The 17148-nt window shown below is 44.8% G+C and overlaps 1 protein-coding gene across 1 annotated transcript in view; it reads right to left on the bottom strand.

Moving 5' to 3' along the window:
* SLC7A11 (solute carrier family 7 member 11) overlaps positions 1–17148 on the bottom strand; it is a 622701-nt gene that overhangs the window by 98079 nt on the left and 507474 nt on the right. Inside the window, exons 8-9 of the mRNA XM_069242094.1 lie at positions 13656–13759; positions 4485–4581 (exon numbers count right to left, since the gene is read on the bottom strand). Of these exons, the coding sequence (XP_069098195.1) occupies positions 4485–4581; positions 13656–13759 (201 nt within the window). The remainder of the gene's footprint in view (positions 1–4484; positions 4582–13655; positions 13760–17148) is intronic.

Below are 17148 nucleotides of genomic sequence, written 5' to 3'. Positions count from 1 at the left end.
TTTTAAACTGCCATTTCAACTAGGGCTGGGGAAAGCTCACACAGTTTCACTCTGCGGAATCCTGGGGAGTCATCGAAAAACTCTCTGGAATTCTGCAGAGTTCTGCGTGCAGGTGGAGTACTCAGCCACCGCTACTTTAATAGTGCTTCGTTTTGAATAGTGGTAGAGATCTTATTTAAATTAACGGAAGCTAGCCATTTTAGGAGGCCTGGGAGGCTGGCAGACTGCACATGATGGAATGTTTAAAGATTCAGTTAATAAGTTCTGTTAACCATATTATACCACTCCACATAGCGAAAAAAATGATGCCACTCACAAACACAATTTGGTCACTGATCCCCTGCCACCCTGTATCTTCAGTGTAGACTGTAATGACGTGGGCAATTAGAGTTGATGAACCTTGATTCAAACTCCACGCTTTTGCCTGTACTGCAGCCTATGTACAAGGGTTACTGTTATGGAAACAGAAGAAAGACAAGACAACCCATCAGTCACAGGCTACAGCTCACTAACACAACATGGTGGCCATCTTTTACAAGTGATCTCATTATTGAGGCATACTACTTAGATAAGAAAGCACTCTTCAAAGCATTGTATCTAGGGGTGAGCACAAGTACGCCAGTAAACTCCATTCCACTGATGGTAGGCGGAGATTTTTGCCAAACTCTGTGCTTCAAGAGGAGCACAGAGTAGCAAAAACTCCGAGAACACCAGCAGAACAGAGTTTGCCAACCACCTCAAATTTCAACATGGCAAGTGTACCCACTTGCCAGGCCCAAACCTTACTTTTTTATTACATGTAAGTCACCCCTAAGGTAGGCCCTATTTAGTCTCAAGGGCAGGGTTCAGTGCATTTAAAAGTTGCACATGTAGTTTTAAGTTTAACATATCTAGATCACGAAACACATTTAAATTTGTTTTTCACTATTGCAAGGCCTATCTCTTCCATAGGATAACATTGGGATTACCATAAACATCTCTTAAATGCAATTTCCAATTGGGAAGAGATAGAAAGCTAGTGTTTGGTGTTCCTGGACTCACAATTTAAAATCACAACTCATGGTGAAGTCAGCTTTTAAATTGTAAGTCTGAAAATGCCACTTTTAGAAAATTGCCATTTTCTTACTTTAACCTTTCTGTGCCTCTGCCTATCTCTGAATACACGTCTGGGGTAGACGACATCTGGGTTTTGTGCATTCACACTAGACACACTAGAAGGAGCTTGGGTGTGACATTTGCATACTGACGGCCCATCACCAGCTGATGGGTTTCCTGGGCTAGATGAGTGGACAGTGCTGACACTTTCTCCTAAGTAGGAATATCCTTCTGCTCACACAAAAGGCTGCAAAACCCCCTGTAGAGTGTCTGGAGCCAGGGAGGGCAGGACAGCAATCTTGTAGAATTCAAAGGATGCCCTAGAAGTTTCTCCTACCTTCCAGAACCAGGGCATCAAAGTATAAATACAGGACTCCAAATCCCACCAAATCAGATCTCTACTGGAAACAAGGACACTCTGCCAGGAAGAAAGACTGCTGTGCTTCCAGGAGGGATTGCCACTCTGCAACTGCATTGCTGTGTTGGCCTACTGATGCTGTGCACTGTGCTGTAGGAGGGACTGCCACTTTGCTGTTTGCTCTGCTGTGTTGGATCTCCAAAGGCTTTCTGTCTTGCCCCATTTTCGCTGCAGTCTTATGGACATCAAAGACTGCTTGCAACTCTCCCAGTGCTGCCGGACTCTGCCATGTGAGTTTTTAACCTTGCCTGAGGTGCCCCCTCCATTCCTGAGCCTCAAAAGTGGGTTCTGTAGCTGTAAATTGCAAAAAGCGATACATCGCCCCTAGCACAGCAGAAACAAAGATGCTTTGCCTCAAGGAAACAATGCTTTGCATCTACAGCTACAAACCTGAAGAAGTGACGCATCGCTCTGATTGCGGCAGGAAAATAAATGCATCACATCCCCGTCGATGATGCAGAGGCTACCAGATGACAGCAGTGTCACCACTGGGTGACCTGGCGATGCTGCTCTGCGCAGCCCAGCAACAACGCATCACATTGACTTCCACAAAGCGTGACAATGACGCATCACCCTGATTACAGCAGGAAAACTGATGCATAATAACATTGTTGACAACACTGTGCTCCTCCAAAGGTACTGATTCAGTGGTCTCTGCTTGGGTTGGCCTTGATTTTGAATTTGCGCCAGTCCCCCACAACCTCAAGGAACCTTTTGACCCCTAGTGACTTCTAAGCACTGTTTTCAAATGTAATCTTTAAAAATTCATACCTCAACTTCAATTTATTGGATTTTTGTGTTGTCTTTCACTGTGTTACTGTAATTAAGTTTTGCACAAATACTTTACACATTTCCTCTTAAGTTAAGCTTGACTGCTCTGTGCCAAACTACCAGAGGGTGAGCACGGGTTAATTTAGGGTGTGTCTCTGACTTAGCCAGACTACGACTGTGGTCCCTACTTGGACAAGGTGCATACCTCTGCCAACTAAAGACCCAATTTCTAACAAAGAAAATGAAGTAAAGTATTTGATGGATTAGCAAGTTAATTACCTATGAGTGAGAACATAAATAGAACTCCTAGGGCCAAATTTATAACTATGAGGCTAATTACATTTTGGGTGATAACTCAAGTTTACTGTCTGAAACCAACTAAACAAATTGCGCGCTGGTCGGTATTTGCACATGTTCTAATTGCACATGAGCTATTGGGTATGTAGACACTTGTGGACTACGAAGAGCATCTTCAACTGTGACCTTTCTTTGATCAAAAGCTAATGAGGGCTCTTTAGTGCAGGAGTATTGTGGCATTGTGGGCCGAGGCCAAATTTGACCCAGGGTTAATAGTTTTGGCTCTGTAAAGCATAAACATGAATGTAATAGGGCACTCACTGTAACTGCCATGAGGTTAGTTTAGGTGGGAAATTAATATTACACGGGTCAAATAAATATCTCTAGAGGTTTGAAGATTAGGAAGACCTTCAAGTTGAATAGAGAGACAATCAAAGACATTGATATTTACTTTGTTTAACTGGTGAGTAAGTTTGTAACAGTTTGCCAATAGTATTCTCTGAAGGCTTCTTGTACATCAATGTACAGCAACTCTGTCTTTTATGTATGTGTGAAATTTATCTTGTGGGTCTGAACGTTGTGGAACAGAGGGTGCATGGAGTTCTTCATGTAGCTAAGAAGGTGATCTTTGAGACATGCCATCACTGATGCTGCAGGCTGTGCAAAGTAATAGTCTCATTTTGATTGGTGGGTAATATTTCCAAGAAATAACTTCAGTAGGGTGGGACTGTCGCTCAGACGTTTGAATCATTCTCAATGGTGTTTCTTAGAATCATCAGGTTCAATAGTGTTCACAAGTGCTCTAAAAGTTAACAGCTTAATTTCTAATAATCCATTCTTCTCCAGGTTTGCACATATTGCCGATAGTTTTGTGATTACCACGGTGACAATTAATTTAACTACGCAGGGAAAGTTCAATTTGGGCATGTAATAGATCAGGATCTGTTAAATTCTGATTAATGGGTCATTACATTGTTCAGCTTCTGCAAAACGAAACCAATGAGAAGCAATTATGAGCTGGGTGATCAGTGGGAACAAGCCTGCTAAGTCTACAAAATGTTCAAACTGATGTATGACTATCTAGCCAGGCCTGAGCCTAAAGTAAGGGTGTAACTTTTATTGCTCATTGTCAGAATCCAGTATAATAGTCGGGCAGGGTAAGTATGCTTTTGTTCAATTTGTGTTGGTTTTATGCTAGAAGACTGTTATCTGATTCTCAGTGTTGCGTGCAGGGATCTAATGAAGATTGGAAAAAGCGCCAACTATTTGGAAATGGGCGATTAGAGATTACACGCAGGGGAGACTGGCCTTTAGGGCAATATGATGTACCAGAAGGGCTGGTCTGACACGTTAGCGTTAGGCCAACCTTTTGACTGATCATGGCCAGTTTTATGTTCTATAGTCGTTTTACGTTTGATTTGCCTGATATTTCCAGTATTGCTTCTAAAATTGTTTAAGAATCTCATGTATTTAACCACGAAAGAATAGTCATAAGTGGGGAGATTTCAAACTTCAAAATTCAGAAACAAAACGCCTAAGCCACATTCCAATAGGAATGTACTTCCTGTGTGTTTTATGTCAGCGCTATTATAGAAATAATTCAGATAAACAAAACAAATCTGTAGCAATGTATATATTGATATACTGGAAAAAAAGTAAATGCCAGCGCCTCGGGGTCGTTATTTGAGATAAACAAGCCCATTATTTGTGCGCGAAAAGTTCGAACAAGAAGTTATGACCCTGAAGGGTTAGAATTGTTGGCAGTGGTTTAAAGCCTAACATACAAATACTGCCCAGGTTTGCACAAATATTGCCCTTGCATCGCTCGCCCCTGGCTGTGATGGGCTTGCTGACACACCATGCCACACAGTTTCTCCAACACTCATTTGTTTGCGTGATTTACCAAAACAATGACAGCTGGCAGCGGAGTGTGCTTGCGCACATGAATCATTGAAAGTATTTCTGGAAGGTGACCCTCGCGCGAGGCGACGTAGAACATCCTAGTGAGGGGAGATAGTAAACAGACTTTAGTCACGTAGCTAGCACAGAACAAAAAAAAAAGAAAACACAATTAGAGAATCTTTAAAGAACAATGAGAACTTCTCTAAAATCCGTGGGCCTCATTTACAGAGATTTGACATAGGGCAGCACAGCAAGGGCCAGATTTAAAAGGCCATGTCCCATCGGGAAGTCACTTTTAGTGACTCTCCGGTGGCACTATGCACTGTGCTGTATTTACAAGGTGGCGCTAAGCCACTTTTTGTGGCTTAATGCCACCTTGTAAATACGGCTCCTTCATATGCAGCACTTTGTGTCGAAGGGTCGTGCAATGGGTGTTGCTCTGGCCGTACCACGGCAACACCCATTGCATTTTGACGCTGCCCCAGATTTTTGAGTTTTCATAAACCTGAGGAAGCGCCAAAATCTAATGCCACCCGAGAGGTGGCATTAGCATGGCGCAACGAGGAGAAATGCATTCATTTTTCCTCGTTTTGTTTACTCTTTCTATGTGTGCTGCATAATGCAGCACACATAGAAAGAGCAAATCACCACTGAAGATTGTCTTTGTGCAGGAAGGTGTCCCTTACTGCACAAAAACAAGCTTGCAGCACCATGGCACAAAGGGTGGCTGCATTGGCAATTTGCAGCAAATTTAACACTGACACAGGGGGAAACACAAGGGTGTGCTGTATTTTGTTAAATATGCCACAACCCTGCATTTTGAAAATTACAGAGCGTGAGTCTGCCAAACGTGGCACAGCGTTGGACTCCATCATTTTCTTTTAAATCTGGCCCCAAGTCTTTTTGATGGTCTGCCCTACACCAGATCGATAGGTAGGAATGCACCACATTTATGAAATATGATGCATTCCTTTTATTTCCGTCAGCGCCTTCCTGCACAAAAACAATCCATGGAGGTGTTTTCCTCTTTCTATGTGTGCTGCAAAATGCAGAGCACATGGTAAGAGGAAGAACAAGGAAAAATGAAAACATTTCTCCTTGTTACGCCTGCTCTGGGGAGACATAAGGTTTTGGAGCTGCCCCAGGTTTACATGATTTTATAAATCTGGGGCAGCATCAAAATCCATGGGTATTGCATGGGAACACTCACTGCAATGCCCATGGAACCCCTCCGTGGCGCAGAGTAAGGCAAGGCATTTCTTTGCATTGCCTTGCCTTACTCCATATCTATGAGACAATGTTAAGCCACCCAGGGTGGTTTTGCATCGCCTCATAGATATGACTGAGAGGCCTGCAACAACAGAGCATCTAAAAAGTGACACTCCAGTGGTGCAGGCCTCTTGTAAATAAGCCCCCATTTTTCCACACACTGCTCTAAATCAATAGATTTGTACTTTTATTTCTGTTTTATTAATATTTGGCAATAGATCATAAAGTCAACAAGCAATCAAGTTCAAAGAAATGAAAGCAAATTAATATGTCCTGAAGTGTAGGTTTTTTACTCCATATATGGTTGTGTGAAAGCATATTTCCATCCATACAGTAAAGTAAAGGGATCAAACTTCCAACTTCACAAACTTCACCTGACGGCAACATTTCCTGTGAAAAAATATTTTGCAGAGGAATCTTACTGCAACAACATTTTCTACAGTGTTTTTCATAAATAAACTTTTATTCCAAGACTTTTCACTCCTATTTAATATTCACACAGCAGTTAAATCATTGCAGTAAATGTCCACCACTCTAACCAGAGGCAACAATGGTTCTATTCAATGTGTTGACTGGATAACACAACTAACAATAACAAAAAAAAATCAATAATCAGAAATAAGTGAGAAAAATGAAAACAACATTTATCAGAAGTAAAACTACTACCATCACTACAAGGGTATGGCAGTCTGTCTCTCTGCCTTCAATATCGCCCAGGTGTACTGCCACCACCAAAGGCATCCCCAACTCCATGCTCACCTCATGAACATCGGCTCGGTAAGTTAGGACACTGTGATAGAAAGCACTGTGGACAGCAACTTCCAAAAAGGACTGCAGTGAACCAACCTGCAGATTCTGTTTAGGATATCTTATAGTTGTGGGACTAGGACATCATCTTCATGCTGGAATTCACGCAGCAGAGTGTGATGCTCTTGCCACTCTATGGTGCTCCATTGTCCCAAAGCCACTCAAAGCATCTGTCCTTCATTACTTACATCAAAATCTGCTGGATGATCCAGGGAGCTGGGGTACAGAGTAGCATGCTGTACAATCTTCAGGGAGCATCACTTTGACTTAGACTAGCAGCCCCAACCCTAGATTTCTAGTAGGACTAGGGCTAAGACATAGGGTCTGATTTAGAGTCTAGTAAATGGATTCTCTATCACAAGGATATCCCGTCCACCTAATTACAAGTGCATTATATCCTCATTAATATGTGATTTGGCCGATGGAATATCTGTCACTTTTGTGGCAGTGTACTTGTCAGACAGACTATAATTCAGGCCCTTAAAATTCAGATCAAGCTATGTACAACATGGGCATGTTGTGAACCTGTTCTAGGCCAAAGACTGACCCATCAGTGGCCATCTGCTGGCAGAAGAGACAGCATTATAACAGCAAGCCTTTTCCCTAGCAAGCATCCCTCTCCTCTCTGAATGGTGCTGCCTTTACCTCCTGTTTTAGACATAAGATAGGATTATATTGCTTCTGCAAGGGGTTCCCCTGTTAAGGTCACAATAAATATTGAACATTTATATTCAGTGTTAAACACTTTAGCCAGCCTTTCCCTCATTCATTCTGTTGTGATAATAATGTACAGAAGTTAGGGGGCTGTTGACTATTTTTTAGTCTGGACATGCACGGAAGACCCATAAAGAACTGAATTTATTGTGCATGAGATAATTGCAAAGCTACAAATAGCAGAAAAGCTTAATCAATCAATCAATCAATGCAATTTTAGAGCGCACTACTCACCCACAAGGGTCTCAAGGCGCTAGGGGAGTGGGGAGGGTTACTGCTGCTCAAAAAGCCATGTCTTGAGGCGCTTCCTGAAGGCGAGATGGTCCTGGGTAGTTCTTAGGTGGTCGGGGAGGGAGTTCCATGTTTTGGCTGCCAGGTAAGAGAAGGATTCACCTCCAGCGGTGGTTCTGCGGATACGTGGGACGGTGGCGAGGGTGCGACTGGCAGAGCGAAGCTGACGGGTGGGCGTGTAGAATGAGAGGCGTCCGTTGAGGTATTCGGGGCCCATGTTATGGAGGGCTTTCTGTGCGTGGGTGAGGAGCCTGAAGGTGATCCTTTTGTTGACGGGGAGCCAGTGCAGGTGTTTCAGGTGGGCAGATATGTGGCTGTGGCGCGGTATGTCGAGGATGATGCGTGCGGAGGCGTTCTGTATGCGTTGAAGACGTTTCTGTAGCTTTGCGGTGGTTCCTGCGTATAGGGTGTTTCCCTAGTCCAGGCGGCTTGTGACGATGGCGTGGGTAACTGTTTTTCTGGTTTCGGCGGGGATCCATCGGAAAATGTTTCGGAGCATGCGAAGGGTGTGGAATCAAGAAGACGAGACGGCGTTGACTTGCTTGGTCATAGTGAGGAGGGGGTCCAGGATGAATCCGAGGATGCGTGCGTGGTCTGTTGGGGTTGGTGCAGTGCCCAGAGCCACGGGCCACCAGGAGTCGTCCCAGGCGGACGGGGAATGTCCGAGGATGAGGACCTCCGTCTTGTCTGAGTTCAGCTTCAGGCGGCTGAGCTTCACCCATTCCGCGACGTCTTTCATTCCTTCCTGAAGGTTAGTTTTGGTGGTGGTTGGGTCTTTGGTGAGGGAGAGTATCAGCTGGGTGTCGTCTCTGTAGGAGATGATGTGTTTGCGAGCGATGTTGGCGAGGGGGCTCATGTAGATATTGAAGAGAGTTGATGAGCCTTGCAGTACGCCGCAGATGATCTCGGTGGGTTCTGAGCGGAAGGGCGGGAGGTAGACTCTTTGGGTTCGGTCCGAGAGGAACGAGATGATCCAGCCCAGGGCCTGTCCTAGGATTCCAGTGGAGCGGAGGCGGGTTGTTAGGGTGCGATGGCACACGGTGTCGAAGGCAGCCGAGAGATCCAGGAGGATGAGGGCGGTTGTTTCTCCGTTGTCCATCAGAGTTCTGTTATCATCGATGACTGCGATGATGGCATGAAAACCTGATTGGGAAGGGTCGAGCAGGTTGTTAGCTTCAAGAAAGTTGGTCAGTTGCTTGTTGACGGACTTCTCGATGACCTTGGCCAGGAAGGGGAGAAGAGAGATGGGGCGGAAGTTCTTCAGGTCGTTGGGGTCAGCCATGGGTTTTTTCAGGAGAGCGCTGACTTCCGCGTATTTCCAGCTCTCGGAGAAGGTGGCAGAAGCGAACAAGCTGTTGATGATGCCCTGGAGATAGGGGGCGATGATGGAGTCAGCTTTGTTGAAGATGAGATGGGGGCACGGGTCCGAGGGGGAGGCGGAGTGGATGGTGTTCATGGTGATTCTGGTCTCTTCGGAGCTGATGGGGGTCCAGATGTTGAGGGTAGTTCCGGGGGCTGTTGGTTCAGTGGTGGACGGCAGGGTCTGGGGTCCGAAGCTGTTGTGTAGGTCAGCGATCTTTCGATGGAAGAAAGTAGTGAGGTAGTTGGAGCTGGCGCTGGGGTTGGAGAGCTCTTTGACGATGTTGAAGAGTTCTTTGCTGTTGTGGGTGTTGTTGTCAAGTCTCTCTTTGAAAGATGCCCTTTTGGTGGAGCGGATCAGCTGGTGGTGTTCACGGGTGGCAATCTTGAGGGCTGACATGTTTTCTGCGGTGTGTTCTCTGCGCCAGGTTTTTTCGTGGGTACGGCAGGATTTCTTGGATTCTTTGAGGGCGTCCGTGAACCACAAGGGTTTCCTGATGTTGATTCCTCTTGGGTGGCTTTTAAGTGGGGCGAGGTTTTCAGCACAGTTGGTGATCCATTTTGTGAGGCTGAGGGCTGCGTTGTTGGCGGCGGTGGTGATGGCTGGTGGGTTTTGGTTCAGAGTTGAGAGGAGCTGCTCTGTGGGGATTTTGCTCCAGGGTCTGCGGGGGATTTGTTGTGTGCGATGGTGGTGGGTCTCCCGTTTGAAGGTGAAGTGGATGCATTTGTGGTCGGTCCAGTGTAGTTCAGAGGAGTGGCTGAAGGATATGTGGTTGCTGGCAGAAAAGATGGGGTCGAGCCTGTGGCCAGCGGTGTGGGTGGGGGTGTTCACCAGTTGCTTGAGTCCGAGGTTGGCGAGGTTGTCGAGCAGGGTGGCGGTGTTGTTGTCACTGTTTTTCTCCAGGTGGAAGTTCAGGTCCCCGAGGAGGATGTAGTCTGGTGAGGCTAGGGCGTGCGGGCTGATGAAGTCAGTGATGGATTCACTGAATAGGGCGCGTGGGCCCGGGGGCCTGTAGACGAGAGTTTCTCTGAGGGTGGTTTGGGGTCGGTGTGGATCTGGATGTGTATGTGTTCGGCGGCGAGGGGGGTGTCTTCGGTGGTGGTCGTGATGTTGATGGAGTTCCTGTAGATGATGGTGATTCCTCCCCCGATTTGGTTGACGCGGTCCTTCCGGGCGTTCTTGTAGCCTTCGGGGATGGCTAAGGCGATGTCGGGAGCCGAGGACGCGTTCATCCAGGTTTCTGTGATGAAGGCGATGTCTGGTGCTGTTGTGTCCAGGAGGTCCCATAGTTCGATGGCGTGCTTGTGAACGGAGTGTGTGTTGAGAAGGATGCACTTGAGGTGGTTGTTGGTGCGAGTGCCGGTAGGAGGTCTGCAGGCTCGGTGGAATGTGTACTTGCAGGCTTGACAAGTGAAGGGTCCGTGAGTGCGTTTAGGGCTGGCTTGGTAGCAGGTGGCTGTACGTCCGGGGTTGAGGGCGTTGAGGGAGGCGGCGTCGTATCTTAGATGGGTGTTTTGAGTGCGGTGGGGGCCAGGGGTTCTGGCGCTAGGCGCGATCCAGGCGTGGACGGGCGCAGACGGGCTTGCCCTTGGTGTGCCTTCGGCACGCCAGTGGCGCGGCCGCCATAAGAGGGAAGGGGGAGGAGGGGTCAGCTGGGAGGCGGGAGGCGGGAGGGAGGACAACGAATGGGAGCAGGGGACGCGGGGACGCAATGGGGCAGCGGCGGGAAAGCGGGAGGCGGGAGCGCGGGAAAGCGGGAGGCGGGAGAGCGAGAAGGCGGGAGGCGGGAGAGCGCAGCGGGAGAGAAGAGGAAAATCAGAGGCAGATCACAACAGGATAGAAAGGCAAATCTGAAGCAAAGCACAACAGGAGAGAATAAGGCAACAGGAGAGAAAGGCAAATCCGAAGTAAGGCACAACAGGAGAGAAAAAGGCAACAGGAGAGAAAAAGGCAACAGGAGAGAAAGGCAAATCCGAAGCAAAGCACAACAGGAGAGAAAAAGGCAACAGGAGAGAAATGCAAATCCGAAGCAAAGCACAACAGGAGAGAAAAAGGCAACAGGAGAGAAAAAGGCAACAGGAGAGAAAGGCAAATCCGAAGTAAGGCACAACAGGAGAGAAAAAGGCAACAGGAGAGAAAAAGGCATCAGGAGAGAAAAGGCAACAGGAGAGAAAAAAGGCAAATCAGATGTAAAGTGCAATGGTAGAACCTAAGACCTACACACAAGTGGCAGGGGCCTGGGCAGGTGGAGCTGCAGCGGCGGGGAAGCAACCTACCCGAGGGTCAAGGGTCGCTTACACCCACTTGACACCCAATTTCTAGCCCGACCTCTAGCTCTACCCAGACCAACCCTGATAACATACAGTCCTTAATATTTTAATACCAATCTACATCTTGTGTCTCAACTAAATGTTAATACACATTATTTCATGCTTACCTGACATGGAGTCTCCTTGGATTTGGCAGGAGGAAGTATGCCAGTGTTTTACATTAGCTGATAATTCTGGGTGCGATAAATGTAGGGGGTTTCAAATCTTTTGAGGGGGTATCAATTCTGGAGAAACCACACCGCCCTCTAATGATCCGGCATAATGAAGACATTTCTTTGCTCATTTTTAAATTAAAGAAAAAACACTGACGTTTTTTTCACTGGTGGAGGGATCAGTAAACAGTGGTAGTCTGTAGTTCTTCAAGTACATACACCTAGTATAGTGTTCTGGACTCACTCTCCATTCCACCAGTAGGCTATATTGGCCGTTGCGAGGTTAAGTAAATCCATAAAAGGGACAGTGTGTTTGCACTGATTATAGCAAGATCCCTTCTAAAAGGTGTGAGAGTGACTAGCAAATTATTTTCCACCTAGTAGGTAGTCAACTGGTTTAGCTAATCTGTACATTTGCGGTACTGGTCCACAGCATTTTAGGCCAGATTTAAGAAAAGTGGAGCTACGATACATGTAGCTCCACTTTTCTTACAGCACCTTCGCCCCCATACGCCACCATGTGTGCACTGTATTTAAAATACAGTGCACCTTGGCGCAGTATAGGGGGCAATAGCATCAGAATTTCTGGCGCTATTGATGTATTGTTCAGGGTTAGCACCACAATTTTGGAGCTGACTCTGTACAGTACATACAGGCCAATTGAAAACAATGGTATATCCCCTTTTAATGCCTGCTCTGAGCAGGCGTTAAAAATGTTGATAAAAATGGTGCAAAAAAATCTTTTAGATTTTTTTGCGCCATTATTTTGGCCCCCTTACTGGGGAATGCCCCCTTGCATACACTATGCCTGGTGCAGGCATAATGTGGCACAAGGGTTTACAAAGTGGCACAATGCAAGCACTGTGCCACTTTGTAAATCTGGCGTGGCATTTTTTGCCATCTAATGCCATACTAGCATAAAAAAATGACGCTAATATGTTGTTAGATGGCGCTTGGCCCTCCTAAATCTGGGCCTTGCTTGTTTCACCAATTTTGAGCTCTAGAAAATACCTTTGAAATTGGATTTAGATATTTATGCCTGCAGGGGTAGCACAGAGACATTTTAGAGATGCGCGTCAATATGCTTTGCACATATTGATCAATTATTTTCCATAATTCATGGCATGAACTGTTTCCCATCAATGAATCACTAAGTTCAACAAATCGGCAGCGTGAAAAGTACAATTACACACATTTTTTAATCATTTGTTTTAAAAGACACGTTTTTCACCAATAAACAAAGGTCCCAAAAGACAGTCAGAAATACCTTGTAACTGCTTGGATTCTGGGGGCATTAACTGAAAGACCCTTTAATTTTCAAGGACATTTACCCATTGATATATTTCTATTTTTCCCACAGGGAAAATCCTAGAAGTCCCTGCGCATACAATCCTGCAAAATTTATTTCGAGATGACTTTCACATCCGGTTTAAACTCTGAAGACAGCAAATACTTGCACTTAAGCGGCATAAATGCATATGCATGTGAAAACCATTACGTGGTCCAGTTAATGACCCTCAAGGCTGTGATTTCATCGAAGTTCACTCTTCTACCAATAGTTACCTTATGCCCCATCCTCACTTCTAAACATATTTCTGCAGAACATCCAAAATCCAAAATCGGGCGCCAACGCCCTTTGTGTCCCTGGGGCGCTTTGTGTAACACGGCCCCAGGTCTGCCAAACCAGAGTGACCCAGCCACATGTGTACTTAACTGCATTGTTTAAATAGGTTTAGATCTATTTAAACATTGCCATCTTTCTCAAATAATTGTGAAAAATTCTGAGGGGGGCCTAATGATTTTTATTTTTCAACTGGGGGGGCGCAGCATTAAAAAGTTTGAAGACCACTGTCCTAGAAGATGGTGACTCCCCAGAGAACTCACTATTGGGGGTCGTATAGTGAACGTGCGCAGTCGTGCAAGTCACTGCCTTGCTACTGTTTTTGTGTGACTGTGTTTTCTGAAGTGGATACCTTTAACTCGGAATTTCTCCGAGCCAGTGCTAGTTCAGCTAGTTCAGAAATACAAAAGCACCTACTGCTCATTTTTTCCCCAAAATATGTTGTCTGCAGCTCCTTCACTAACTTGGAGAAATTCCGAGTTAATTGTATGTGCCTTAGAAAATGTACTCGCACAACTGTACACAGTTTCATATGATTCCTGATGATTCGCACATTTCACCACTCCTGCGATTGCTAAATCCGTGTCACATTGGAAAGGCTAAACCGCGGACAGGAAGTCCTACTTGCCTGGAGACTGCAAAGACACCTCCATTCATAGATCCGAAGCAGGAGAGGGCAACGAATATTGGTACAGCGAGAGAGAACTTTCCCAACAATCGCTCTGCAAAGGTCTATTAAAACAAGAGAAAATGAACATTGCATATTATCAGGAAATTATAATAAAGCCGGAGAGTAGCACAAAAGAAGCAATTTTAGATCTTATCCTCCTCAAACTCCCAAAGCACTGAGGCAATATTGGCTTAGATAAAGATGCACTAAATTACCTATGAGTGGTTTTCGAAATAGGTGAGAGGGAATTACCATAAGCGCTGTTACAGCACTTTATTTTAATTCAAAACCTTTTTTATTGCCTTCTTTTTGAATACACTCGGAAATCAGTCGCTGCTTTTGCAGCTGGTAGAGTGAGCATCTCCTGAGATGCTGCGCCCATTGACCCTGAAGTAATATTCTGTGTTTTGCACTTTTAAAGAGAAATGCTGCTGCAAATCGAAACGTGCCGAGAGTGGCTGGGCTACAACATAGTCTGTTACTGTCTGCTTATTGTACCGTCTGAGTGTAAGCCATGCTGCTTCATGGCTGAAGCTGAAATCTTCCTGTAATCTGTGTAAGCAGAGATTTGTACATTGTTTCTGCCTGAATGCATCAAAAGACATTGTACATGTATCAGATGATTTCCAGTCACACGAGGAATGGTATAAGAGGCTTTTTCATGTTAATACAATTTTAAAATGCAATCATGTCAAATTTGAGATTAATAAGATTACTGTACTAAGGACATCATTGGCATAATTCATGTAAGCAACATGTGAAAAAAGAGCCAAGGCTTGATTTTAGGGTTTAATGGTCACGCACATTCTCTAATTGTTGGCACAAGCTCCAAATCATTAGTTGGAGGAGTCTTCTCTAGTGGATAATCTGCTGGTTAAATTGTCACCACCACACAATCCATATGGCAGAGTGAATTCTGCGCATGGATTGTACAATTTGTAGGAGTAATCCAATGGAGACTGGCACTTTCCTAACAAACAGAAGAGTATCCATTAAAAAACAGCTCTTAGATATGTCTGTTGCGTCAGTGAACAACCCTAGCACATTTTGGGCCCTATAAATGATTTAGAGATTGACACATTTTTTGAATGCTTGATTGGATCATACATTGTTTCATTGTATCAATGGTTGATTGATTGGCTGACAGTAGGACACATGCATATCAATCTACAATCTGATGAACCTCTAGGAGTCCCACAACCAGAAAGTAAAAAGGGATGCATTTCAACAGAACACTATTCGGAGAGTATCTTGAAAAAAGTGGTAGCATTCCAAGGACAGACTGTCTGAAATATTATTAATTTTAAAACATTGGTAAATGCATCAGGTTTCGCCTATGGAATTTATATTATTTTTTTGTGTGTTTTAAGATTAAGCTTGGTGAGCAGTTGTGCAATATTACTTCTTGAAAATCCACATAAAGTGTTATGACTTGTTTATTGAGAAATCCACTATATTGTGCAGTAACAGTGGTAATATAATGTGGGGAGATTAGGTAAATGGAGAAGGACAAAGAAAAAAAAGCATGCTGCGGGAAGCAAGTTTGATATGCGTGCCATAATTGAGCAAGCTCATGAACTAAACTTGCAAAGAGCTGTGAGGTGCTCCCATCCCGCCTCAAGAAGATAACTTAAAAAACGGGTAAGGAATATGAGACATACAATATTCCATTCAAGGAACTGGGTCAGCTGTGTCTGTGCTAGTTCATGCTGTGGGTGACTGTTTATAACGCAGCAGGTTTGAAAGCTCTGGAACAGGGGATAAAAGGAAGTGCGAATATCTCAAGGTGCTTGTCGTTGGGCCAGGGCACAAAAGTATTCAGAATACATGTCATCCAGTCCTTGGTGAGAGAGGTAGTTTTCTGCAGAGTACAAGAAGAGGCGAGCCCGATGTGCTCCAAAATGCCAGTCTTCACTGGGAGAAAGAGTAACTTCCGTAAATGCTTGGTAGAGTCGTTTTCATACCTTAGATGGAATAAGGTGTAAGGCAATGCAGAGAGGCTGACTTCGTAGCTCTGTGCTCCTCTGAGAAATGTTTACTGTCAGCCACCCCTATCTCACACAGAAAAACATGCCTGCACCAGCCACCCAACAGATACGAACATGGAGAAAGGAGTGTGGAAGATATTTTCTCAGAGCGACGCAATTAAGGCCACGGTTGTAAAATGTTATTCCTAGTTTTATAATCTTCAGCAGTGCCCTGAGAGCAGACTTGGCTGGTGCCCACTATCTCTTAAGCATTTACAATTAAACAAGTTCCAAAATATTATATTTTATTTTAAATAGATGCCTGCATCCTATTTTCAATAGTTTAAATGTTAGTTTAAATCATTAGAGACTTTTAAAGAAAGACTTGAGCTAGAACAGTCTGCTCATGCCTCATTGTTCTGCTGTGGAGGCTGTGTGAGCATGACAAAAAGAAGAGCCGGCATGAAACTGATGCATCAGAATACACACACCTCATAGAGACATACTTTCAGGCCAGGCAACGTCCTGAGAGGTTGCCATATTAATCAGGCAATATGAGTGTATCAAAGATAATATTAATAAAATTAAGAGAAGAGCTGGCATGAAACTGATGAGACGCATGCAGTTCCATACAAGAGGGGGGTCGCTTTGAGAGCTGTCGGCTATGCAGACAAGGGCTAGGCAGGAAAAACATCAAGGAAAAAAGTTCTGCTTCAAAAGTGGATGAAAACAGTACTTGGGTCTCAGACACTGATGCAAGCAAATACATGAGGAAGAACAGGAAATAGCATGCTACAGCCAATAGAAACAGAGTAAAAGTAAGTGGTAAGCACAGGAAACAAAAGCAAGAGGGTGGTATATAAAGCCCTTGCAAGATATATATGAACAATAGATTTCACAAGCATAGTGTAATTGCTGTGCAGGCAAAACCTAAAAATGGAATACAGGTTTGCGGGAGGGCCGATTTCCCAGGCAGAGCCTCTCCGGTGTGGATCGGTGACATTGGAAGTTCATTACAGGAAGTGTTCACAGATCTGAGAAAAAACAGATGACAAGCCACTGCCTGGAATGATAGCTGAGACCGGCGTAATAACCTTTCGACTGGGGAAGTGGGTAGCACTGCACCGTGTAGAACTATGGGTGTGATAGTGCTCCTGCCCAAGCAAGATGACCTAGGCCAGAATCCAAAGGAGTAGCAAAACTACTTCTCCCAGAGATATTAACAACGGTACACCACAGGGTCAAAAGGCAGGCCTAGTGTCAGGTGGTAACCAATCAGAACACCTGTCTGTCTGTCACCATGATTAGAGCGGTGGAGTAGAAGTGATGAACATAGAAAACAGACCATTGAGAGGTCTTCCTGGTAGCTATCTTGCTGTGGGGTAAAAAATTGATAATTATCTTGATAAGTGTCGTTAGATTTCATTGCCTTATTGAGATATCTTTGAATCTGACAGGAAAGTCAGTATTCTGTATTAGTAAAT

Source organism: Pleurodeles waltl, chromosome 1_2 (genome assembly GCF_031143425.1).
Source record: "Pleurodeles waltl isolate 20211129_DDA chromosome 1_2, aPleWal1.hap1.20221129, whole genome shotgun sequence".
Lineage (NCBI taxonomy): Eukaryota > Metazoa > Chordata > Amphibia > Caudata > Salamandridae > Pleurodeles > Pleurodeles waltl.
The sequence above is the reverse complement of the archived record's forward strand: the minus strand, read 5'-3'. Positions and strand labels throughout refer to the sequence as shown.